The 27,417-nt window shown below is 44.4% G+C and overlaps 1 protein-coding gene and 1 pseudogene across 1 annotated transcript; one reads left to right on the top strand and one right to left on the bottom strand.

Annotated features, from left to right (window-relative positions):
* Positions 1–137: 137 nt before the first annotated feature.
* LOC122756460 lies at positions 138–986 on the bottom strand. The gene has a single exon (XM_044006065.1). The coding sequence runs from the start codon at positions 984–986 to the stop codon at positions 138–140; it is 849 nt and encodes a 282-aa protein (XP_043862000.1).
* A 5,890-nt stretch (positions 987–6,876) lies between these two features.
* LOC122756450 lies at positions 6,877–11,674 on the top strand (annotated as a pseudogene).
* Positions 11,675–27,417: the final 15,743 nt, after the last annotated feature.

Genomic DNA, 27,417 nt, shown 5'->3' with positions numbered 1-27,417 from the left:
TATGTGTATTGCCAGGTCTACGCAACTCTTGTGTGGTCTGAAGCCTGCCTGTTCGTCTCGGATTGTTGGCTCGATTTTTTCCGGGAGGCGTTGGTTCAGCAGTGTAGCTAAGATCTTGTAGCTGGTGTTGAGCAGTGTTATTCTCTCCAGTTGTTGCAGTCACTAAGGTCGCCTTTTTTGGGAAGCTTCACAATGATTCCGCTTTTCCAGGAGGCTGGCACCGTCTCGCCTTCCCATATGCGGGAGAAATGTGGATGCAATATTTCAGCCATCAGTTGGGTGTCAACTTGAAGCAATTCGGCTGGTATGTTGTCTTCGCCAGCTGCCCTGTTGTGCTTCAGCTTCTTTATTGCATTCACGATTTCTCTTACATTCGGGGGTGCAGAGGGTATCCTGCTACTCCCACTTGGCGGCACAACACTCCTGTAGTCTATGGCAACGTTTGGTGATGTGGTGTGGCTAATTCCCATGAAGTGTTTGCGCCATCTTCGGATTTGTGCGTCATCATTGGATAAGAGGTTACCTTCTAGATCTCTGACTGGTTTGTTCTGTTTGTGATGGGTTCCTGTGATCCGTGCAATCTGCTGCTGTGCTCTTTTGTCCTTTCTGGGCGATCTTTTCACCGCTCTACATAGTCCGCGATACTCCTCACGGTACTGTGTGAGCTGGTCCGCCAGAGGCTTCAGGTGGTTCCTCCTTCTAATCAGGTCCCAGGTCCTTTTAGATATCCAGTCCGATCTTCCGCGTTGTGGCAGGCCGAGTATTTCCTTCGCCGTGGTCCTTAGTTGCCTGAAGGTGTGCTCACATGGGTGTTCTTCTAGGGGGATCATTTGTTCTCGCAGCGTGGACGTCATTCTCGTCTTCAGAGTAGAGTCCCTAAGGAGGTGCAGGTTCAGGGGGGGGCGCTCGCCGGTGTTGACTGTTGCCAGTGTTCCTTGAGTGTTTGCAGTTGAGCTTTCTTGAAAGTTCTCCAATGACCAACTCATGGTCACTGTCTATGGCTGCTCCCCTTTTGTTCCGTACGTCCAGTAGCGAGTGTCTCCATTTGCTGCTAATGCATATGTGGTCGATCTGGTTGCGCGTATTACCACTTGGAGATGTCCAGGAGTATTTGTGGACATCTTTGTGTGGGAATGTGCCGCCGATGACCAGTTGGAATAGCTGGCAGAGTTCCACTAATCTCTCTCCGTTATCGTTGCGAGTCCCAGTTCCATGCTGGCCCATGACAGATCTTAGACCGGTGTTGTTGGGGCCAATTTTTGCATTGAAGTCACCCATGAAGATTTTAATGTCACCTTGCCGTAGCTTGTTGAGGGTTGCTGTAAGGGCAGCATAGAAGTCGTCTTTGGGGTCGTCGTTTACGTCTTCCCTGGGGCATAGCATTAAGTAATGTTTATGTATCTAGCTCTACATCTGAACCTGGCGGTCATGATTCTATCAGAAATGGGTTCCCAGGAAACCAGTGCATTCTTTATGCGCTTTGACACGAAAATTACCACTCCATATCTGCTGCCGTCACTGTTGCCACTGTGTAGGACTAGGTTGCTATCTGATGTTGTTGTTTCCCCACTGCCAGCCCACCTCATCTCGCTGATTCCAGCTATTGCAATGTGGAGTTTTTCCATCTCCGCCTCGAACTGTGCTAACCTAGATGGTTCTCTTAGAGATGTAACGTTCCATTGTCCAATTCGTGTCCGTTTTGAGATGCCTATGGTCGTTATCGAATTTGGGGAGCCGTTTATGTCTAAATTTTTTCGTATTAGTTTCAGTAATCGTTGTAAGTTTTTCGACCGATCTGGTGATTGGCCAGATGCGGCTTGACGTTAACTTTATTGAATTCTCGTCAGCAGGCTTTGACAGAATTCATTACGATATGATTAAAGCTCTATCTATGAACCTCCAGCACCTGATAATCGACTTATATAATCTTATACTACGCGGCCACATACCGAGTCGATTTTCCCGACTATCTGATACCCGTTACTCAGCTAGTGGAAGTGCGAAGGAGTGTATTCAACACTGACAGTTTTTGGCGGTTTGTGGGCGTTAGAGTATGCGTGGCAACATGAATCGACAAACTTGGAGTCTCTGGAGTCTGTATGCCTAATCTCAACTTTCAAGCTTTTATTGTTCCTGAGATCTCGACGTTCATACGGACAGACAGACGGACATGGCCAGATCGACTCGGCTATTGATCCTGATCAAGAATATATATACTTTTTATGGTCGGATTTTCAACGAATTTAGTATACCCTTTTACTCTACGAGTAATGGGTATAATTATTGTAATCATTCCCATTCTCAAGCCTGACAAAGATAAAACCGACCCATTATTATATCGCCCAATTTCGCTAAACTCTTGCATGGTCAACTTCTCCATAAAATTGTGTGTAAACTACACACTTCTCCACAATAGCCAAACATGATTTAGAAGGCAAGTCAGTTATGGACAGTCTACTCTTTATAGACGATCTTGTTAACAAAACCTTGTTTACCAAGGATCACCTTTCTATTATCTCGCTCGACTTTTGCAAAGTATTTGACAAAATTGGTTTACCTGCGATTATCAACCAACTATTAAAGTGGAAACTTGGCTCCAAAATTATTAATTATGTTCGCAATTTTATGACCAACAGGAAGATAAAAGTTAGAGTTGGCAAACATTTCTCCAACACACTACCACTCGATAATGGTATCCCACAAGGATCGCCTTTATCAGTGCTATCCTTTCACCCGAAAAGTGTTAGCACATGCATATATGCAACAAACACCATTGCAGATACGATGTATCTTTTGGCAGCTTTCAACTTCCCAATGTTACCTCACTAAAAATTGTAGTCCTGATATTCAACAATAAACACAAGTGGAACTCACACATAGACCACCTTGTCGTTGCTCTGCTTAAACGGCTTAATATTATTAAATGCCTATCTAATCCAAAATATAATTGTAGCACATTAACACTAATTTCTGTAGTGAACCTTTAATAGTATTAAACATTTATTTGGCTTTACCACTCTACAGATCTGCCCCAAAAAATGTCCTTAATAAAGTTTACTCAACTTTACATTCAGCTATTAGAACTGCTCTTGGTGCCGTTCGTTCAACACCAACACGAAATTTGGTGTTTGAGGCCAACAGACAAAAGCTCCTTACCACCAATCTATTTACAAGCATCACAAATAGCGCAGAGGCGCCCATTTGCAATATTATAAAAAATATAAAGCCCCTAAGAAAAAAAATTGTCTGTTTTAGACAAAATTATAGAATCGCAAAAACACCTCGAAATACAATTATTTACAACATATCCCAAATTCACCGCCTTGGGCACTTAACCAAAAAGCCATAAATACCTACCTTAGCTACCTGAATAAAAACGTTACATCCCCCGAAACGTTTAGAAAAGAATTTGTCAGAATACAAACCGAACTCAATAGCAATAAAACATCCTTTATTTACACGGATGGGTTACAAATAAAGGATCTCACTGGCTTTGCAGTGACAACCAATTCTAGCATCTTAAAAATGGGAATTCTTCCAACCTATTCTACCGTCTACACAGCAGAAATAATAGTCATTTATGAAGCCATTAACACTCATCAAATTGGTACCAAAACATAAACAAAAATAAATTAAACATTTCCCATTTTCAAACAAAAACACATAAACAACAAGAGAGAACGCTATAGTCGAGTTTCCCGACTATCTGATACCCGTTACTCAGCTAGTGGAAGTGCGAAGGAGTGTATTCAACACTGACAGTTGTTGGCGGTTTGTGGCAAAACGTTTTTTGGCAAATTGATAGAAATTTACAAGACTAATACAAAAATGAAAAAATATCAAAACATTTTTATACCCGTTACTTGTAGAGTAATTCAAAAGTGTGAGCGTGGCAGCTTTGGGTGTTATCATATTTTGTCTTCTAGCTTCAAAGCAAACGGTCCTGTTTTTTTCTGCGCTCCTAATTTATTTTTGTTTTTCCAAATCCAGCAGTGGATTTTAATAAATTCTTGAATAATTCAATTTCGTACTCGGTACCAGTTAAAGTTCCGTTCGCTTCGCGAGTGAATCTGTGAATTTGTGCATTATTTTTATAAATTATTTCAATCTGTTCTTTTTTCTGTCTTTGCGGTTCGTTTTCTCTCTTTTGTGCGTTTTCCGTAGTGCTGTTTGGTGTTGTTTTTGTACTTAACTGCACGGTTCACTCGCTCTCTCGCTTTCCCACACAAAATCCTAAAGTGAAGACTGCGGTTTTGCGGTACATTTTTGATTTTGTCTTTTGGTACAGTGGTCAGAAACCAATTAAATATGGAAAACAGTGTTGTCTGCTTCCAAAACAAATGCCGTCAGGTAATTAAGCCTGAGCAGTCAAAAGTGTCCTGTTGGCTATGTGATAGAATGGTGCACACAAAGTGCGCCGGTTTTGACGGCCGAACAAGTGAAGACCTAGCCACAGACCCAAATCTAAAATACTGTTGTGATACTTGCCTATGAGTTGCGAATGAAATGAAATTGTTTATGCGCCAAATTAATGGTGGCTTGAAAGAATTGATCAGCAGTTTTGGCGTGGCTAGATGATCTCCAAAGCGCAAGAAAGCCGCTGGTGGCAGGATGCCTAAGGGGAATGCCCCGCAACCTCCGGCAAGCGATCAACAGGACTCCACAGCTGATTAGTTGACGATCGCAGCAAACCCTCAAATGTTGCTTAGATCGGCAACTAAAAAAGATTCGGAGCAATCCGATCAATCCGTTGTGAACGGAGTCCAGCCCGGGATTGCTACAGATTCCGTTTGGTCCGCACTGTTCCACTAAAGAAACAAATTTTCGTTTCTCGGCTTTCCCCCGGTCAAACATTATCTGATGTATTGTCTTAAATACAAGACAAAACAAAAGCCGACAACATAAAAGTGGACAAATTTAACTTTTCTTAAGCTAGAGACATCTCATCTTTCAAGATAACTGTCCCTAATGAGGTATTCTCGAGCATATGTTCTGGTGATTTTTGGCCGGATAGTATGGTTGTGAAAAAGTTCGAAGCTAAGATTAAAAGAAGAAAAAAGGGCCCGTGGGAATTAAACTGCCCTCACGTGGCCAGATCACTGTCCCAGCCCCCACTGCTACTTCTACTTCTTTATCTTCAAAAAACTAAAATCTAGTCCCTCTATCTGTTATCAAAATGTAAGAGGCTTGTGTAGTAAGCTAACTAATTTGTATTCAGATAGCCTTTCCTTTGCATCCCATATTATTGTGTTTCCCAGGTATGTACACAGTCTAGAGGCATGATCGTCCCTCCAGGCGGGGAGGTGGAGACCTATTTGCTGTTAGGTCTTTCCTCACGTCAGAGGAGGTACTTTTTGACGAGTTCCGTAACTTAGAATTCTGTCATTTTCTGATAGCTATGTTTATATTATGAGCTCTTACATTCCGACCTCTTCTGAATTTCCAGAATATATAAACCATTTGTCCGCTATCAAATCCGTTTCAAATATACTGTCCGATAGGGACCAACTAGTTGTTCTAGGTGACTTTAATATACCAGGCACTAAGTGGTCCACAGAAGAACAGTCGAACAATCTTCTGCCTACAGCACAGCATGACTTTATTGACGGCTTGCTCGACATATCGTTGTCGCAAATTGGACCGTTTATTGGATCTATGCTTTGTTACAAGTCCTGAAAATGTGTTTCTGACTAGAGTAGCACCTCTTAGTCAACCAGAAGATCCAAACCATCCAACTTTTGAGACAGGTACCGTAATAAAAGAGAGACCAGAAAAGTCAACCAAACGAGATCATTGTTCTCGTAGGGCAAACTTTCGGAGGCTAAATCTTTTTATATCTGGCTTTAATTGGTTCGATCTTTATTCTTGCAAATAATAGCCGATGCCATAAATATTTTGTATACTGGAAATAAATCATTTTTTAACTCTTGTCTTCCGATGTACTATCCGTCTATCTCGGTTTGGCGGTTTGTGGGCGTTAGAGTGAGCGTGGCAAAAAGTTTTTTTGCAAATCGATAGAAACTTACAAGACCAATACAAAAATGAAAAAATATCAAAACATTTTTCAAAAGTGTGGGCGTGGCAGTTTTTGGCGGTTTGTGGGCGTTAGAGTGGGCGTGGCAACATGAATCGACAAACTTGCGCTGCGTCTATGTCTCTGGAGTCTGTATGCTTAATCTCAACTTTCTAGCTTTTGTAGTTCCTGAGATCACAGCGTTCATACGGACGGACAGACAGACGGACAGACGGACATGGACATATCGACTCGGCTAGAAGAATATATATACTTTATATGGTCGGAAACGCTTCCTTCTGCCTGTTACATACTTTTCAACGAATTTAGTATACCCTTTTACTCTACGAGTAACGGGTATAATAAATAGACGACCGCCAAATATAAGTCGTTCACCCGACAAACATTTTTTCCTGTAGTGCTTGGATATTAATTTGTGTTTGTTTTTAGAAGTACTTACAACGCGGAGAATTCCACCATTCCAAATTTCTCCGTTTCCAGTTATAAAGAAATAATAAAATTTTCTACGTTCTAATAAACATTTTTTCGAACGTGTTCAAACTTCCAAGTGTTCCAACCGTAAATCAGGTGGACCTGATTACCATAAATCACCGGTCATTTATACAATTCGCTGCTCACTCCAAGTCAGCTGTCCAGTTAGTCCAAACTACGGCGTTCCCACTTAGTGAATTTTACACCACTTTTTTACCCTTTACATCCTATACGGTCTTTTTTCGCTGCTTTCTTCCGTTCACGGCTGCAATCTTAAACTTATTAAGTGCAGTCTAACGAATCTGTCCATATTTGAAAAAGTGTGACCGTGCTCCAAAACCGCTTCCTTTCCATTTCGCATTTCTTCGATTATGCCCATCGGGGACGATAAGAAGAAATTGTCCGCTGACAAGCCGAGGTCTACTTTTTCACCACAAGGGCCGAAGAGTCCAAGAATTCCAAGCATTTCGGTGAAAACGCCTGCGCAGATTTCCGACGACTGTGCTACTCCATCCAAAGCCACAGTACAGCGCACAGCTAAAAATATGGCTGCTTCCAATCTAGTGCTAGCCAAATTCATTTCGGTTTCTGATCGCTTAAGCGAATTTGAGGCACAGATCAACACTCCGGAATCTGCAGCTCCAACCGTCACGATGCTTAGCGTCCGTCGCGACCAAGTCCGAACCCTATGGGAAAAGGTGGAAAAGGAATTCGACCTCTGCTCAGAGTGCCTTGTGTCAGAAGGCGAAGCGGCAGCAGGCAACATGCCTATTCTCAGGGCTAAATACAGTTATTGCTATTCAGTCTATAAAAGGTGTGTTGCCCAGCTCGTTGATAAAATCGAGCAGGGAACGTCTCAGTCCATCCCAGCCGCGAACGCTGCGCCCCAGGCGTACTTTTCCTCTGGCTGTCGGTTGCCTCCATGCGATACAGAAGTTTCCGCAGGCGACTATCTTCGCTGGCGACTTTCCGGGATCTTTTCACAGCCATTTATATCAATAATCCTCGGCTGACTCCGGTTGAAAAGTTTTTCCATTTAAATGCCAAAACAACTGGCGACGCGCATGCCATCGTTTCGATTTCGCCTCTCACCAACGAGGGTTTCCGCTCTGCGTGGGAAACCCTAATAGAGCGTTTTGAAAATAAAAGATTGTTGGTAAACAGTCAATTGAAAATCCTTTTTAATGTGCAGTCGATACCACAGGAATCTGGGGATGCCTTAAAGGTACTACAAAGTACTGTTCAAGGTTGCTTGACTGTCTTAGAAATGTCAGGCATCAACATTGAGAACTGGGACTGCCTGCTGGTATAAGTGTGTTCATCCAAGCTCCCGAAGATAACTCTCTCCTTATGGGAGCAGTCGCTCCATAAGAAAGCCGACATCCCAACATGGGTGGAGCTGAACCCCTTCCTGACAGAACGCCATCGAACCCTACAGGCCATCGATGATGTGAGACCGCCCGTACCAAGTCAGTCGCACTCCAAAGCGATGAATTCAAAAGGGCCCTCTAGAAAAATAAATTCCTATGAGACGAAAGTGGCTCCAAAAGTTGCGACTTGTGCAACAAGGAAAAAAAACCTGTCCGTGTATGTCCGCGTTTTCTCCAAATGTCGGTTGACGACCGGTCAGCCTGCATTAAATGGAAGAAGTTATGCTTAAGCTGCTTTGCAAAGGGACATAAGCTTCGTGAGTGCAAAAGCACGCACAATTGTTTTACTTGCCGTGGCCGGCATCACACGTTGTTGCACCGAAACAACCTCTTTTCCAGCAATTCAAGTCCTTCAAATCCTGCAAAGCCAATTTCTGCTAATCAAGCCAATTTCGTTCCTAATGAGCAAGCCGGTGTTCAAAATTATTTTGCCACGGGCTCGAGAGCTATTCTTCTTCGCAATGCCGTGAACAATATTTCCCATTTGGGCACTAACTTTAAGGTACGCGCCCTGATCGACTCCGGATCAGAGGCAACATTCATAACCGAGCGACTGTTCAATCTAATTAAATTGTCATTCCAGGTGGTTCAAGCCCAAGTCTCAGGCTTAAACCAAACAGTAGCAGCTCAGTCCAAGAAGCTCTGCAGTTTCACCATCCGATTTTCGATTTTTTGCAGTTGGAGACGACGGCCTATGTCCTCCCTCAACTAGCCGGAAATCTGCCTTCCTACCCAATTCCGCAAAATTTCCTTCGGGACCTTCCCGATTTTCCACTGGCGGATCCAAAATTCTATGAGAGCGCACAAATAGATGTCCTTATCGGAGCCGACATTCTGCCTTTGGTGCTTCTGAGTGGAGCGAAAACCAAGATCTGGGGCTCTCCCTTGGGGCTAGAGACCATTTTCGGCTGGGTATTAACTGGGCCATTGTCAGCCTCAGCACAAAGCAGAATTTCCTCCTTTTCGACGCAGATCTCCCACGTGTACGACAATTCACTGGACAAACTACTCACAAAATATTGGGAGGTGGAGAATATACCAATAATGTTGGTAAAAGAATCCGATTCCATGTGCGAGAAAAATTTCCTTCAAACGGCCACGAGAGACGAGTGCGGCAAATATGTCGTTACTTTGCCTTTTCGCGACCCAGAACACATCGGTTCCGGGCTAGGGCATTTCAGGTCTTTCGCGTTGGCTCAGTTTTTAAGGAATGAGCAGCGTCTAAAAAGAGATGAGGCCTTAAAAGCGAGATACGATTCGGTGATCCAGGAATATCTCGACTTAAAGCACATGCGACAAGTTCTTCCTACCCATGATTGCAACGCCTATTATATGCCACATCACGCCGTCTTAAAACCGGAGAGCGTAACTACTAAACTCCGTGTAGTATTCAATGCCTCCAGCCCTTTATCGAATGGTACAAGTTTAAATGATATCCTTCATGCTGGCCCTGTCTTACAGTCCGACTTGACCATTCAAATTCTGAAGTGGCGCTATTTCCGATCCGTGTTTAGCGCCGATATCGAAAAAATGTATCGGCAGATCTGGGTAGATCCAAAGCACACTCCATTCCAAAGAATACTTTTCCGAAATAATAGAGGGGAAATCAGAGATTTCGAATTGAAAACAGTAACCTTTTAAGCCAATTGCGCGCCTTTCCTGGCCATCCGAGTACTGCAGCAGCTAGCAGCTGACGTAGACCTCAGCCATCCAAAAGCTGGCAATATCATTCGAAATTTCATGTATGTGGATGATGTTCTAGCCGGAGCGGACTCCAAGGAAGAAGCTCAGCTCATGGTGCAAGAGCTCCAAGACGCTCTGAATTCCGCCGTATTCCCATTGAGGAAATGGACCTTCAACCAAAAGGAAGTTTTAGCGGCCATTCAGAGCGACCATCTCTTTAATACTTTTTTTCTCGAGATCGATGCAAAAAGCATTGCCAAAACCCTCGGTATTCGCTGTAAGGCAACCTCCGACGAATTCTTCTTCGTTCCGCCACAGTTGGCTATTGAAACGTCCTTCACAAAACACTTAGTCCTGTCCCAAATTGCCAAATTGTTCGACCCTGCAGGCTGGTTAGCGCCGTTTATCGTTCGAGCTAAAATTTTCATGCAGGAGATTTAACTACAGGAGCTTGGGTGGGACGAAAACATTCCAAATGAGCTTTTTCAGCGATGGCTTATTCGTTTTTAGAGCAGATACGCATTCCACGCTGGCCTCGTTTCATCGAGATTTTAAGGTCGAGCATCATGGCTTTTGCGATGCATAGCAAAAGGCTTATTAGGCGGCAATATATGTCCGCGGTGGTGGGCACCACCATTATGGTGCAACTCCTAACCGCGAAGACCAGGGTAGCACCAGTCAAAACGGTTTCGCGACTGGAGCTGTGCGGAGCGTTATTGCTTTCCGAAATGGCTGCAGCCATCATTCCACAGATGAACTTTACTGCTGGACGGACTCCACAATTGTGCTTGCATGGTTTAGCAAGCCAGCGTGCCAGTGGACCACATTTGTAGCCAATATTGTGACGAAGATCGCACAGGCCACAAAAGCTGAAAATTCGTCTCATGTTCAATCTGAGCATTATCCAGCAGACCTTGCAAGTAGAGGAGTTTCCCTACAAGATCAAGCCGATAGCCAGTTATGGTGGCACGAACCGACTTGGTTGCAAAATCCACGCAACCAATGGCCGACTCAGGTCGACAACGCTCCGGTGACCGATCTGGAGAAGCGTGCTCTGAAAGTCCATCTCGCAAAAGCTCCTTCTGAAGAGTTGTTGGCACGTTTTTCCAAGCTTGAGAAAGCACTACGGGTCCTCGCTTATGTCCTCAAGCAGTTCCTAATTTCGAACACAGCGCAGAGAATTCCCTGTGGAATATCACTGCCTAAGTGAAAATCGTCCAGTGCCAAGTTACAGTTCCATCCTAAGCATGAACCCTTTTCAAGATCCGCAAGGACTGATCAGGGCGTGCGGCCGTGTGGAGGCTTCCGAAAGCCTTCAATACAATGAATGGCATACAGTGATTCTTCCGTATAACTGCCTGCTTTCTCGCCTCCTTGCGAATTTCACTCATCGCATTACTCTCCATGGTGGTAACCAGTTAATGGTGCGCCTGATCTTGTCGAAATACTGGATTCCGAGAATTAAGAACCTGATAAAAGCAGTAGTAAATTCGTGCAAAGTATATGTGATCCACAAAAAGCGGTTGCAAAGCCAACTGATGGGTGACCTGTCCAAAGAAAGAGCATCGTTCTCCCGACCATTCACGTATACTGGCATGGATTACGCCGGTCCGTTCGATATAAAGAACTATACGGGAAGAGCATGTCTTATTACAAAGGGGTATGTGTTAGTTTTTGTTTGTTTCTCCACCAAGGCCATCCATTTAGAGCCTACATCTGACTTAACGACCGAAAAGTTTCTTGCCGCTTTCGCTCGTTTTGTATCCAGAAGAGGGTGTCCACGTCAAGTCCAATCAGACAATGGCAAAACCTTTGTTGGCGCTGCCACCCTGCTTTCCCGCGATTTCCTTCAAGCCGTAAAAGAGTCGGTGACGAATGCCTATAGTCATAAAGAGATGCAATGGCAATTTATTCCTCCGGGGGCACCCCATATGGGAGGCCTTTGGGAAGCAGGCGTAAAAAGTTTTAAGACGCTATTTTACAAATGCACTGCCACACGAAAATACACGTTCGAAGAGCTCTCCAGGCTCTTGTCAAAAATAGAAGCGTGCCTTAACTCCAGGCCGCTCTCTCCTATGTCTGAAGTCCGACAGATTTGCTGGCTCTGACGCCAGGTCATTTCCTTGTCGGGGGACCCCTTATGTCCATGGTGGAACCCGAAGTAAAGGGAGAAACGAAATCCATTCTTAATCGGTGGCAGCATTTGAAGGCTCTCCATCAGCAGTTCCGTATGCGATGGAAAGAAGAGTACCTCAAAGAACTCCATAAGCGCACTAAATAGCAGGCCCCGTCCAAAAATCTGCGCATCGATGACATGGTCATCATTAAGGACGACAACTTACCCTCTAATGAGTGGCGGCTCGGCAGAATTGTGTCTGTGTTTCCAGAAGCCGACAGCGACGTCCATGTAGCAAATATCCGTACTGCACGTGGAGTTGTTAAACGTCCAGTGGCAAAAGTGGTGATTTTGCCGACGGGGTCTTTCGAATCTCTACAATAAATAGGCCCGCCTCTCGTCCTTAAATGTAGTTCACTAGCACTAATCATCCATTATTTTTCATTTCGTTTTCGATCTCCTTTCGCCATTCAACTACGCGCACTATGGCCCATCGTCAACAAAACGCACGCAGTGCTCGTGCCTTGGAGAGCAGAAGTACCCGAGGTATTCAATCCTACCATTGCCCAGTCTGCCGCGGTATCCATCCTCTTCGGAAGTGCGCGAGGTTCCTAAAGCTCAGCGCTGAAAAGCGTCTGCGAGCAGTCCTCATTAACATATACTGCGCCAATTGCCTCGCTCACGAGCATTCCACAGGAGACTGCCGAAGCGGTGATCGTTGCAAGAAGTGCGACCGATCCCACCACACGATGCTCCATATGCACGAGCAGGTTAGGTCGTCGTGGCGGTCGCGAGCGCGCTCTCTTCTCCAACCTGTGCCAACCAGGCAAGCAGCTTCGGCCTCGTCCCAGCGTTCCCGCCGGCAAAATCCGCCAACTCAGCGTAGGAGTTCACCGCCACAACGCCCGGAATCGACCAAGCCACTCCACGCCCATCGCTCTCGTCGCTGCTGCAACGCCACAGCGTGAACATCCTTCCGACAACGGTGGTCAAGTTGGAGACCGGAACGAAGACCTTCGAGACCGCAGCACTCATCGATCCATACACCCCCATGAGCTGCATCGTCAGCCTTTTCGTTATCGATGACCAATGTTGGCGACGAGAAGGTCTGTACGACGACGAAGGGCGAAAACGAAACTAGAGGTCGTACTAAAGATCGAGCCCAGTGTGCGGATCCGCACACCTGTCCGGGCATTGGGCGACACAGTGGTGTCCAAGTTCCAGTACATCATGCTGGCTGATGACCAGTTCCATCGGCCTGCTACCGTCTCCATGGTCCTGGGAGCAGACGTTTATCAAAAGGTCATCCGATCCGGATTCCTGACCTTCGACGAGAGAATGCCGGTCGCCCAAAAAACAGTTTTTGGGTGGATCGTGTCCGGTGCCTGCAGCATGCCGTAGGATGGATATGTTGCAACCCCAGTGATTGCAAGGGGGGCGGAATGTCCAAGTTACGTGGCGAGGACTGTCACCCGCTCTCCACTCCCTCTCACTCTCTCACGCACTTCACCACAGAGTCTCCAACTCTACTCTCCCCGTGGCAGCTCAAATTGGAGTCTCCGCTGCGCTCGGGAGAGCCTAGCTGATTAGAATAAGCATTAGGGTCTAATTGGTATTCGCCGAATAAACATTACACCCGGTCGCGACCGCGCAATTACAAAAGTCTAGTGTTAGCTTTTTTCGAGTGATTATATTTCAGCCGATTTGGGAAATTCCAGGCCAGCACACCCCCAGCATTCAACAATTACAATAATCTGAACAAGAATTATTTAAGCAACAGTGTTGAGTCATGCAGCCGCAAAAACTGTGCAGTAGACTACATTTATAATCTTAATATTGTAAGCCGAAATAGTCATTAATAACAGTTGCGATGCCCATAGTGCATCGCACTCTCTCTCTCTTTGTTATCTACCTACATTAAGCTCGGGCGCTGCATTTCGGCTGTCTGTCCCGCCAATTGTCACTTCTACGTTTTTCGACAAAGACTCAACTTGTGAATTTGATATAGCTCTTGATCGGCCCTAGCTGCCAGTATAATAAACAAAACCAACAGTATCGGAAAATATTCGGCTATTTATTATTCGCAACAGCTATTGAAAAAGCTCAATAGCTTAACATTTGGTGACCGTGTGATTGTTAATTTGCGTGGTGATCGTGTTAATTTGCATGCATTAATTAATACACTTATCCCGTTTATAAATAAATATATCAATATATTAAAACGCAATCGGTTGGACAAGTGAGTGGTGATTTATGTGATAGTGGCTGTGTTTAAGCGAGCTAGCATTATATACATACATTGCTACATATATCAAGTGCAGCCGCCACGTTACGTGCATTGACTCCGCTTGCATTTTCGGCATTTGTTTTGTACTCATCTTCCTGCTGAACCGAGTTTAAAGCGATTTGTTGCTATGCCCGCTGAAAGTGACAAAAACATGGTGACCTTTTAAAAGAGCAAAGCCAATGCGCTGTTCAGCAGGTTGCAGAGGTTTCAAACGTCGCTGTCTAATGAGACGCTAAGCGGTTACGACGAGCCCACTCTTACAGTGAGGCTGGAGCAGATTGATGAGCTGCAAAGTGCCTTCAATGTTCTGCATACAGAACTGGAGGAATTGGATTTCGACGAAATTGGCAGTGAAATGAGTGAGAGTTTCGATGAATTCATCGTAGAATTTAAGGCTAGTGTGCGCGCGGAAATAGCCAAACGCAATGTGCATGTCGCGACGCACTCGACGCTTGCGGAAGGTGTTGTGCCCCACCAGTGTAGTGGTCATCAGACGCAGCCGTCTGATGCCAGTTTTTCCGGCACACATCACCAAAATTCTGTCTCTAAAGGAAGTACGGAATGGTTCAGTGGCATCGCTTCGGGAATTGTCGGACAAGTTTAACGGTCACATTCGTGCGTTGAAGGGTTTGGGCACCACTGAGCAAATCGCTGGCTGCATTATAGTGCAAGTGCTGCTGCAAAATCTGGATGCAAGCTAAGTGGGAGGAGCGAACCTTATTCCGTCGTGGGAATCGATGGCGGCATTCTTGGAGCAGCGATGTAGGACTTTGGAGGCCGTGAATTGCGCCATGGCAACCTATACGCAAGGCGTTCAGGTGGGCAGAAATCGTTCGACGCTAGTTGCTACCACCCAAAACTCTCTTGGTTGCATGCTTTGCCATAGTGCAGAGCATGCCATATATTATTGCCCGCAATTTAGAGACTTAGCGCCAGTAGATCGTCTGCGCGAGGCAAAGAGGCTAGCACATTGCCTAAACTGCCTAAAGGCAGGTCATCAGCTACGGCAATGCAGCTCGAGCCGCTGCCGCACCTGTGGAATCAGGCATCATACAGCGTATGTTCCAGTGTCTTCAAGCTCCCACACTAAGCCTTCTGCCCCGCTTTCGAGTTCTTCTACTCTAATTGCCCAGGATCTCGGTAGTGACCTTGTGCTGCTAGCCACTGCAACCGTTCTAGTGCAGAATCGGTCGGGACTGTTCGTTCCCTGCAGGGCCTTGTTAGATTCTGGGCCTAGAGAGATTCAACTGCAAATCTCTCGGTTTGCAAATCAACTGCAACTTAAGAGGTCGAGGTCGTCTGGCTCTTTCACTGGAATCGGGGATTCCAATTTCGCGACTGATGGATTCTCGGTAGGAATTGCGAGGCGGTCTGTCACTTCGAGTTTCTCAACGAGCATAACAGCAGTTATCGCTTTCCATATCACGGATCGCCAGCCAAGCCTTAATGTGGACATTGGGGACTGGAAGATTCCAGAAAACCTGCAGCTCGCCGACCCGGGATTTCATAAGGCTCAGCGTGTTGACCTGTTAATAGGAGCTAGCCTGTTTTATGAGCTGCTGTGCGTAGGTCAGATAAAGTTGTTGCCAGGAAAAACTCGTCTGGGCTGGGTTGTGTCTGGAGGCTGCGCGCGCCCATGCGGTGGCGCCTTAATAGCTTCACGCGTTCGTTCTGCAGTTAGCGAGGAAAACAGCGTTGATGTTGTACTTGATTCACTTCTGCAGCGCTTTTGGGAGGTAGAAAATAGTCCCGGCCCAATAGTTTAAGCCACTAAGGAGGAGCTAGATTGCGAGGCCCACTTTGTTAAAAATTACACCCGATTGCCAGCTGGCGATTACTCGGTAAGTTTGCCGCTAAAACTCCATTTGGATTCTTTAGGAGATTCCTATCCTCAGGCTGTGCGGAGATTCTTGTCGCTGGAAAGGAAGCTTACAAAGCACCCTGGCTTGAGGGTTAAATATGCGGCGTTCATGAAGGAATATCGTCATCTGGGACATATGTCGCCTGTGCCTGCTTCCGAGGTCAGCTCGTGCCGATATTTTTTAACACATCACTGCGTCATGAAGGAGGATAGCTCTACCACCAAGCTTCGAGTTGTTTTTGACGGATCAGCTGCTACTTCGACCGGTTACTCACTTAGCAATGTGTTAATGGCCGGCCCGGTCATCCAGCCCAAGCTGTTTCACATCCTAATTCGATTTCGCTCACACCCAGTTGCCGTTACAGGAGATAGCTATTTGCACTGCATTGTGTGGATGGACTCCCCGCTCGATGACCTTCAAGTATACAAATTCGACACAGTTACTTACGGCACCAAACCAGACTCCTTCTTATCCGTAAGGGCTATGCACCAATTATCAATCGATGAGCAGGCAGCGTTTCCCATTGGATCAGAAATCCTTCGGCGCGATTTTTACGTGGATGATCTTATCTCCGGCTCCGACACGGTAAAGGATGCTGTCAGCATAATGCAGCAGACGGCTGGCATTCTTGCGAAGGGCAAGCTCAAGCTAAGGAAATGGTGCTCTAACATTCCGCTTGTGCTGGAGGGTGTGCCCGGCGAGGATAAGGAGTCGTTCCTGAAGTTTGAAGATGGAAGCGATTTCACCAAAACTTTTGGTCTCGCTTGGGATCCCGCCTCCGGCTATTGCTTTCGTTCTCTGCCTTTCAGTCGCCATTGAGACTCTGCAGGAACTCTGTTTTGTCTGCGATTGCTAAATTTTACAATCCTCTCGGCCTGGTCGGTCCTGTAGTCACAAGGTGTAAGATCTTTTTGCAGCAGCTTTGCAAGGAAAAGCTGTCCTGGGATGAAAGCCTCCCGGAAACTCATAACACGAAATGGCTTGATATATGTCGCAGTTTTGAAACAATAAGTCTGTTAGTTTCCCTCGGTTCGTGTTTAGCGCAGAGTCTGGTCTTGAGGTGCATGGTTTTTGTGATGCAAGCATTGATGCCTATGGAGCCTGCGTTTATGTGGTTTCTAAAGGAAATCAAAGTTTTAGCCCTTTGCTTTGTTCGAAGTCGCGCATAGCTTCGTTGAAGACCATAACAGTACCAAAGCTGGAGCTTTGTGGTGCGGATCTTCTGGCCAAAATCATAAGGAAAATAGTTGGCTTGAAAGTATTTAAAGGACGCTACTATTGTTGGTGCGACTCGACGGTGGCACTTTTCTGGATCCGAGATGAGCCCGCCAGGTTCAACATATTTGTGGAAAATAGGGTTGCTACCATTCAAGAGCTGACAGATGCCACGGCTTGGCGTTATGTTCCCACAGCGTTAAATCCGGCTGACATCTTATCCAGAGGATCCCTGCCGTCTGAGGTTAGCGAGTCGTCAACCTTGGGGTCATGGACCCGCCTATCGTACGGAGCCTGAAAGAGATTGGCCAACAGTTGTTTGTCCTGACAAACCGTTGCTTGAGCTTCGTCGAAGTGTGTTCATCGTAAAGTCGCCGTACGTGGATGTAATTGCTAGCTCCAAATTTGCCAATTTTTACCCCTCACTGCAACGAGTGTTTGCATACATTTACAAATTTTGTAGTGGAATTCGTCATCCTGGGCTCACCGTCGCACACATTCAAGAGAGTACTCAGATGATGCTGCGTTTGGTGCAGCGCGCGCATTTATGGGAGGACATGCAGTGCCTAAAAACGCTGGGAAGAGTTTCCTCGTCTAGTCCCATATCCTCGCTTTCGCCGTCCCTGGATCAATTTGGACTTCTTAGAGTAGGAGGTCGCCTCCGGAATTCGTCATTGGATTTTGATGGCCGCCACCCGAAAATCCAACGAAGGTCCCATCCGGTGACTGGCGATTATTTCGCATTACCATGAAACCAATCTTCATGCCGGACCTCGAGCTCTTCTGGGTGCAATTCGATCCCAATATTGGCCTATTGGGGGGAGGAAGACGGTTACCAAGGCCGTGAACAGATGCATCATATGTCTTCGGATTAAGCCGCGGCTGATAGAGCACATAATAGCGGACCTTCCCAAGGAGCGCTTGGAGCCTGAGGTTAAATGCTACGTCTGCGTATTTATATGCTTTGCAACCAAGGCAGTGCACCTGGAGCTGATTAAGGATCTCTCGACAGTTGCGTTTCTGTGCGGACTCAAGAGGTTCATATGCACCCGGCGGAAGCCGAAGCATATATGGTCAGACAACGCCACCAATTTTGTCGGCGCCAAGAATGAACTTCTGGAACTTCGAAGGTTATTTCTCAGCAGCGAGCATCAAGGCTCCGTTCAGAATTTTTGCCTTTTGGAGACGATAGACTGGCGGTTCATCCCTCCACGGTCCCCCATTTCGGTTGACTTTGGAAACGGCGGTGAAAACGGCCCAGCATATTTCTACCGCGCTGTGGGTACGGCGGTTCTGACCTTCGACGAGCTGAGGACGCTGGTGTGCCACATCTCGGCAGTTTTTAACTGCAGACCTTTAGTTCCCATTTCAGAGAACCCAGCCGATCTGGACGTCTTCACTCCTGCGCATTTTCTCAATGGTGGTCCGCCATCGTCGTTTGACGAGCCAGATATAACGGGCCTAAACTATAATCGGCGCACCCCAAAGCCTGGCGTAGCCGTGGACAGCGTCGTTCTTATTAAGGATGAGAATCTACCCCCAATGAGATGGCCTTTGGCGAGAGTCATGCAGTTGATTCCTGGCAGAGACGGCGTCGCTCGAGTTGCAGAATTGAGGACCGCGTCTGGAGTAATAAGGCGGGAATTAATAGCAGTTGCGATGCCCATACTGCATCGCACTCTCTCTCTCTTTGTTATCTACCTACATTAAGCTCGGGCGCTGCATTTCGGCTGTCTGTCCCGCCAATTGTCACTTCTTCGTTTTTCGGCAAAGACTCAACTTGTGAATTTAATATAGCTCTTGATCGGCCGATGCTGCCAGTATAATAAACAAAACCAACAGTATCGGAAAATATTCGGCTACTTATTATTCGCAACAGCTATTGAAAAAGCTACAGATTGGGAATTAAAGCTTTGGTTCGCAAGATATTAGAACTTTTGTAAGGGAGGAAAAACTTAACGTAGCAGTTAGTAGTTTTTGTACGTGGAACAGCAGTTTTTAACAGCTGATTTCTTTGTTGTAGCACCATCTATTAAAATTTCTACTATGCAGCACTAAAGATTGGTCGATTATGAATGCGTACATTTAATATTATTGTAATATTCCGACTTTCAGAAATTGGGTTTTGGCCAGAAAAAGTAAGTAAATTTCCCATAGTGCCCTGTAGGAATGTTTTCCCTACAGTCAAGGCCATCTATTGTGACAATGAACCGTCATTCAACTCACATACGATTACGGCCATCATAGAAAACTACTTTGGCTTCCGATGGACAAGTGGAACGATATTATAGCACCTTGGTAAAACTTGCTAGATGTCTAAAAATCGATTGATTTTTTTTCCCGAGTCTTTATCCTTGTGATACTAGTTAAGACTGCCTTAAAACGCTTATAACTTAGGTCAAAGGAAAGATCCCGAGGAACGAGGACTCCATCGACCCCCAGGATAACAGGACGTAGTCTGGAAGGATCCTGGACCAATACAAGAAACACGCTTGAAGAAAAACGATAATCCTACAGAAGTCTTAAAATGGGCGGCTCAACAGATATGAACAGTGTATCGGGCAAAACAATTCGTCAATGAACACTTTCTCGCCTCCTACCAAGCATAACATGAAAGCCGACCAAACAATTAAACATTGAATAAGTGAACTGGTGCATTTCTTTTTATGTGGATATCAGCAAAGACAAAAATAACAGCAGTGACTTTTCCAAACGAGTGCACAATTCAAGTAATCTGAGAATCGAGTAGCAGCCGAAGCGTGCCACCGCTAACATTCATAAAAACATACATAAATATACATATATGTCAAGAAAGACGACCTTTACTTAGTGTGTATTTTTTTTTTGTTTGTGTGTATTACGTTACTGTTCGGTTTAGCAATTATTGGTGCACGAATTTATATGTATTTATAATTTCGCCAGTATATATAGTAACACCTTGGATCCAACTCGTCGAGATCCCATCGCTCCGAATTAAAGTGGGGTAAGTTTGACGGAACATTGTCCCCGTGTTTTTCTCTATATTTTTATATATGCATATATCCTCGTGACAATTTTATTGTTAGCCTCTTTCAGGAAATATATTTTATTGATAAAAATTAAATGTTCAATGTTTAATATTGCTTAAATAACAATTATTTCTCAGTGGCCAGTATCCGCCTTGTTTTTGATATGCAAAGACAAGAGACGTTTGTAGTCGTGAATAGCGAACAATTTTTGTTGACATCGATCATTTCCGTGACATGCTCGATTCACAAATGCAAACAATTAACAAGTTGATATCAACACTAAAACGCAAAATCAAGTTTATGAACACACTAAAACCGTCAATCAAATTTTGAAAGCCTCAAAAAATTTACAAATAGATTCAGGCCACTTGTATGAGTTGTTATTAGCTCGTAATAGAATAAATATTATGGAATTGTACAACCTTGCTTGCTATAGCTCCTGCCAAAATTAACGTAGTTAATTTAAATTTCTTGAACCATGCAGATTTGGAAATGTTTGAATCGAGGAGCCCACCGATACTCCTATCAAGGATATTTTGTCCGTTGAATCCGTGAAGGTTTTACAACCCCCCAAGATTTTACACTTTATAATAAACTCTCTAAAGTTAAGATAGCTTGTAATAAGGCTACCATCCTTCCCGTGGCCCACAATGATACGATGTTGAGGTTAGTAGATAATATAAAAGTAGAATGTGAAGGAAAGGTCCACACGATTAAGAACTGCTCCGTAGAGCCGGGAGCCACATTTTGCCAGCTATCCACAATAGGCACGGGCGGTCAAGAACTTCCTGTAGGTGAGACAGCACACTGCGACACGCAACAAAGCGACCTGCATCACTAAACTCTACGAAGGAATCATCGTCCTAAAGGAAAGACCGGAACAACGGTTCCGGCTCCACAATTCATCGCATCTGTAAAACATCATTACCAAGCCAGCAGAGCCAACTGCTTCGATTGCACAGCCGACGCTCTCCCAATTCTCTCGCCCGCCACCTTTCTCCTAAAAATTAGTAAAAAGCTATGTTAATGTGACTAATCCAGGTGGTTAATATGGGGCGATATTTTGAAGGAAATCATCAAATTTAATTTCAGCCGACTGCAAAGCTGACGCTTACAGATGGCGATCGCTTAGGTATCTTAAGAATCTTTAAATTTCCCACAAATTATATGGGGACGACCAAAAGGAAAATAAAAATAAGAGAACGAAAAAGATTAACGGATTCCTCTTCTAAAGGGCACGCTCCCTTTTCGCGATGTTTTTTCCGAATACATTTTTGTAAGAAGCAGATGCGATTTATATGGAGTGCCAGTTTCAAGAAAGTTATAAGGGGCCGTCGTCCATAAACCTCATGGCGCTCCAAGGGGGGGAGGGGGTGCGCCGAAGAGTCACGTAATATCACAGTAGGGGTTGTAGTAGTAGTAGGGGTCAAAATGGCCCAAAATTAGCGTCACGAGGTTTATGGACGGCCCCTAAGTAAATTAAATAAAATTTATAATTATATTCGAATTTAATTAATGAATTATTCCAGGTAATGGATTCAACAAATACAACTCACAGAAGTGATCATTTAAGGTAAATTGTTTTAAGATAAAAACTTCTTTTAGCTTCAAAGCGAACGGTGGGTTTTTTCTGCGCTCCTAATTTATTTTTGTTTTGCCAAATCCAGCGGTGGATTTTAATAAATTCTTGAATAATTCAATTTCGTAATCGGTACCAGTTAAAGTTCCGTTCGCTTCACGATTGAATCTGTGAATTTGTGCATTATTTTTATAAATTATTTAAATCTGTTCTTTTTTCTGTCTTTGCGGTTTGTTTTCTCTCTTTTGTGCGTTGTCCGTAGGGCTGTTTGGTGTTGTTTTTGTACTTAACTGCACGGTGCACCCGCTCTCTCGCTTTCCCACACAAAATCCTAAAGTGCAGACTGCGCTCTTGCGGTACATTTTTGATTTTGTCTTTTGGCACAGTGGTCAGAAACCAATTAGATATGGAAAACAATGTTGTCTGCTTCCAAAACAAATGCCGTCAGGTAATTAAGTCTGAGCAGTCAAAAGTGTACTGTTGGCTAAGTGATAGAATGGTACACACTAAGTGCGTTGGTTTTAACGGCCGAACAAGTGATGACCTAGCTAAAGGCCCTAATCTAAAATACTGTTGTGATACTTGCCTATGAGTTGCGAATGAAATGAAATTGTTTATGCGCAAAAGTAATGGTGGCTTGAAATTTTGGCGTGGCTAGAGATAGTTTTCGTCGAGCTGATGATCTCCAAAGCGCAAGAATGCCGCTGGTGGTAGGCTGCCTAAGGGGAATGCCCCGCAACCTCCAAGCGATCAACAGGACTCCACGGCTGATCAGTTGACGATCGCAGCAAACCCTCAAATGTTGCTTAGATCGGCAGCTAAAAAAGATTCGGAGCAATCCGATCAATCCGTTGTGGAGGGAGTCCAACCTGGGATTGCTACAGATTCCATTTGGTCCGCACTGTTCCACTAAAGAAACAAATTTTCGCTTCTCGGCTTTCCCCTGATCATCTGATGTATTGTCTTAAATACAAGACAAAACCGACAACATAAAAGTGGAAAAAATTATCTTTTCTTACGCTAGAGACATCTCATTTTTCAAGATAACTGTCCCTAATGAGCTATTCTCGAGCATATGTTCTGGTGATTTTTGGCCGGATAGTATGGTTGTGAAAAAGTTCGAAGCTAAGATTAAAAGTAGAAAAAAGGGCCCGTGGGAATTAAACTGCCCTCACGTGGCCAGATCACTGTCCCAGCCCCCACTACTACTTATACTTCTTTATCTTCAAAAAACTAAAATCTAGTCTCTCTATCTGTTATCAAAATGTAAGAGGCTTGTGTAGTAAGCTAACTAATTTGTTTAAATGTTTAAATCATCGCTTGCTTTCACATAAATTGAGCGGTGATTAAGCGCTAGAAATTTTTATTGATCGATGATTTACCGCTTAAACGTCGGTGAATGGAACTGCAGGGTAGTGACATATTCATTCTCCATATGAAAACTTAAGCCGATCTTTTGAAAAGCTTTATTCTTAACGATGATTACCTATGAGATGCCAATGTTAAAATCATCGCTTGCTTTTACGGAAATTGAGCGGTGATTAAGCGCTAGAAATTTTTAATGATCGATGATTTACTGCTTAAAAGTCGGTGAATGGAACTGCAGGGTAGTGACATATTCATTCTCCATATGAAAACTTATACCGATCTTTTGAAAAGCTTTATTCTTTAAAATCCTCATAATAAACAAGAGGGAACGCTATAGTCGAGTTCCCCGACTATCTGTTACCCGTTACTCAGCTAGTAGAAGTGCGAAGGTGAGTCTTCAGCACTGACAGTTTTTGGCGGTTTGTGGGCGTTAGAGTAGGCGTGGCAAAACGTTTTTTGGCAAATCGATAGAAATTTACAAGACTAATACAAAAATGAAAAAATATCCAAACATTTCTCAAAAGTGTGGGCGTGGCAGCTTCGGGCGGATTGTGGGCGTTAGAGTAGGCGTGGCAACAGGCAGAAGGCAGCGTATCCGACCATATAAAATATATATTTTCTTGATCAGGATCAATAGCCGATCTGACCATATACGTCTGTCTGCCTGTCTGTTCGAATAAACGTCGAGATCTCAGGAACTTTTAAAGCTAGAAAGTTGAGATTCAGAATGCAGACTCCAGAGACTTAGACGAGGCGCAAGTTTGTTGACCCAGGTTGCCACGCCCACTCTAACGCCAACAAGCCACCCAAAACGGTCAATGCTAAAATTTCTGCCTCGCACAGCAAGAGAGAACTCGTCCCACTACGACAGATAACACTACAGACATGGACGCTGCCCAGTTACAAGCAATTATATCTGGAGGCCAGCAACAAGCTAGACTGAAACGGGCATTTCAATCACAGTGAAATGAAGTGAAGCAACAGGTGCAAAGCTCGTGCGTGGATGCACCACAAGTGGATGCTAACGTAAGAACCGTAGACCCAAATATTCAATGTGAAGTCAAGCTGGGCATTGTAAAAACCATGCCAGATTTTACGGGAGAACAAGATGACTATGTGTCGTGGCGACAGTAAGCCGTAGACGCATACGAAATTTTCAAACAATATCATGGTAGCGGGGGATCGGCAAGAGGGCTATTAGTTGCCGATAACACAGTCTTGAATTTCGATGCCATTATTGCTCGATTAGACTGCACTGACGCGTACAAAACGTCGTTTCGTGTCCTTCGGTAGGTACTTGAAACAGTTAGGCAAGAGAACTTAGCCTAATGCAGTACTGCGACGACGTAGAAAAACGATTAACGTTAATAACGAATAAGATCGTTATGACACACGAACCGAACAGTGCTATTCTATTTAATAATGGGGTTAGGGAAGATGCCCTCCATGCCTTTATTGCTGGTCTTAGGAAGCCCTTGAGGGCCATACCCTCTAAGCTACCATAGAACGCACTGCCTTTGCTGCCACATATGCAAAGGATTTAGAGGATAGGGCACTCACCCAGGAGAATCGAAGAAATCAAAACCGCTCACAGGAGCCACAGGGAAGAAATAGCAGGGCGAAAATGGCCAGGGTAAAAACTCTCATTTTTATAAAAAACAAAATAGGCCTCAACATAATAATTCTGCCAATAACAATAACAACTACCGCAGTCAGTCACCTGAGCCTATGGCACAACATGGGCAACCGTCATCCTTCGGAAGCAGTCAACCTACAAATGCCAAGGCCGAGAGTACTTGGGGCCATAAAAGATTTGGTTTCACAAGCATGACAGGTAAAAGGCGTCGGAGGCAAAATACCATGCAACAGGCTGACGATAAAAATGTCAGCCGATACGAAAGCGCGGCCGTAGCGGCTGTGACCGAAATAGGCGACGAATCTGACTATAATGATCAGATAAACTTTCTAGGGAGTGCTTAAAGGAGCTTAAAAATGAAGGGCCGGTCGATTCCCCTATCACAGTTAGTTCCATTCATGTTTAATGAACATTTTTGGGAAAATATCTGCGACAATATAAATTTTAATAATGTAAATGACATCGCTGTACCGGAATCTGTAAAAGATGAATTTCAAAACATGATCACAAACAGATCCAAGGCATTTTCAGCTTATAACTGCCATTTAACACTTCTGTTGTTGCCACAATTCGCTCAAGCGATAATAAGCCGGTATACTCCAAACTGTACCCGCATCCCATGGGTGTGTCTGAGTTTGTAAAGGGAGAAATCACAGATTTATTGCAGAAAGGCATTATTAGAACTTCAAGGTCGACGTGCATAGGATGTGGACAAAAAAGAACATGATGATCTGGGGAGTACAAATAATAGTTTGGTGATAGGCTTTAGGAAACTTAACGAAAAAACCATCGCTGACAAGTACCTAATGCCAAATATTCCCATGATACTGGTAAATTTAAAGTCCGGCTATATACTTGGCCAAGAAAGAATGTGCTTTAGCGATTACCGTTCGGTTTGAAGAATGCGGGAAGCATCTTCCAAAGAGCGATCGACGACGTCTTACGAGAACAAATTGGCACATCATGCTACGTTTACGTAGATGACGTCATTATTTTTTCTGAAAATGAAAATGACCATGGCATATAGATTTGGTTTTAAAAAGCCTGTGTGATGCCAACATGAAGGTGTCCAACGAAAAAAGTCACTTTTTTAAGCAAAGTGTTGAATATCTGGGATTTATTGTTACCAATGGGGGTGCAGAAACCGACCCAGAAAAAGTAAAAACCATAAAGGAATACCCAGAACCGAATAATCTGTATGAGCTAAGGTAATTTTTGGGTCTATACAGTTACTAACGTTGCTTTGTTAAAGATTTTGCTGCGATCGCGAGGCCTTTGACAAGCTTGCTGAAAGGAGAAAATTGCTCTATCAGCAAACACATGTCTATGAAACATGTCCTATTGACTTCGGTGACTTGCATAAAAATACATTCGAGAGGCTGAGAAATGTCTTGGTTTCCGAAGATGTAGTACTCAGATACCCTGATTTCAGGTAGCCATTCGTTCTAACAACGAATGCTTCCGCGAACGGTATTGGTGCGGTTGTATCGCAAGATAAAATACCTATCACAATGCTCTCTAGAACCCTCAAAGAAAGCGAGTCACAATATGCCACGAATGAAAGAGAATTATTGGCTATAGTAAGGGCTTTAGGCAAGTTGCCGCACTACCTGTACAGCACTTGTGATATTAATATTTATACAGATCATCAGCCTTTGACATTTGCGGTGTCCGATCGGAATCCAAATCCGAAGATAAAGAAAGAAGAAAGAAAGCGGATATTGACGATCATAACGCAAAAATTCATTACAAACCGGGTAAAGATAATCATGTGGCCGGCGCTATTTCCAGGCAGAATATTAACGCCTTACAAAATGAACCTCAGCCAGACGCTGCGACTATTCACAGCGAACTGTCACTGACCTGCACTGTCGAAATGACAGACCAACCATTAAATTACTTTAGAAGAAGCACGTTTTAAACTAAAACGAAGCTAGGTGTTGTAGCAAAACTCGCCACTAAAGAAATTTCGCCGACAAAAGTAGCATTTTGAAAATAAAAATGTTGTATGGGACGTAACCAATAGAAACGAACAGTTAGAAATTATGACGGCAGGACACAATCGTGCACACAGAGCGGCTCAGGAAAATATCAAGCAAATCCTCCGCGATTACTATTTCCCCAAAATGAGCAAACTAGCAAAGGAGGTGTTTACAAATTGTAGAATATGCTCCTAAGTAAAATATGACAGGCACCCAAAAAAGCAGGAGCTCGGAGAAACACCCATACCAAGATACATCGGCGAAATGTTGCACATTGACATCTTCTCAACCGATAGGAAGCAATTCTTAGCATGCGTTGACAAGTTCTCGAAGTTTGAAGTAGTACAACCGGTGCTGTCCAGAACGATAGTGAATGTCACAGGGCACTTGCTTCAACTCGTAAGCTTGTGCCCCAAAATGAGAACAATATATTGTGACAATGATGCCGCCTTAAATTCTGTAACTATCAACTCTTTACTGATAAACAGTTACCACATTGACGCGACCCCGCTGCATAGCACGTCAAACGATGAAGTGAAACGGTTCCACAACACCTTGACAGAAATGGCCAGATGTCTTAAGCTAGACAAAAAAATCAGCGATAAGGTAGAACTAATCATGAGGGCAACGGTAGAATATAACAAAACCCTACACTCGGTCACTCAAGAGAAATCGGTCGAGATCCTCCACACGGGTTCCGATGATGGAATTAAAGACGGGCCCAGCAAAACAAGATCGAAAGATGT

The sequence above is a fragment of the Drosophila santomea genome, chromosome 3L (assembly GCF_016746245.2).
Source record: "Drosophila santomea strain STO CAGO 1482 chromosome 3L, Prin_Dsan_1.1, whole genome shotgun sequence".
In the NCBI taxonomy this organism is placed as follows: domain Eukaryota; kingdom Metazoa; phylum Arthropoda; class Insecta; order Diptera; family Drosophilidae; genus Drosophila; species Drosophila santomea.
The sequence above is the reverse complement of the archived record's forward strand: the minus strand, read 5'-3'. Positions and strand labels throughout refer to the sequence as shown.

Bases quoted from the DNA above. Each gene is read 5' to 3' on its own strand.
- LOC122756460 (XM_044006065.1), bottom strand. From the start codon at position 986: ATGAGTTGGTCATTGGAGAACTTTCAAGAAAGCTCAACTGCAAACACT.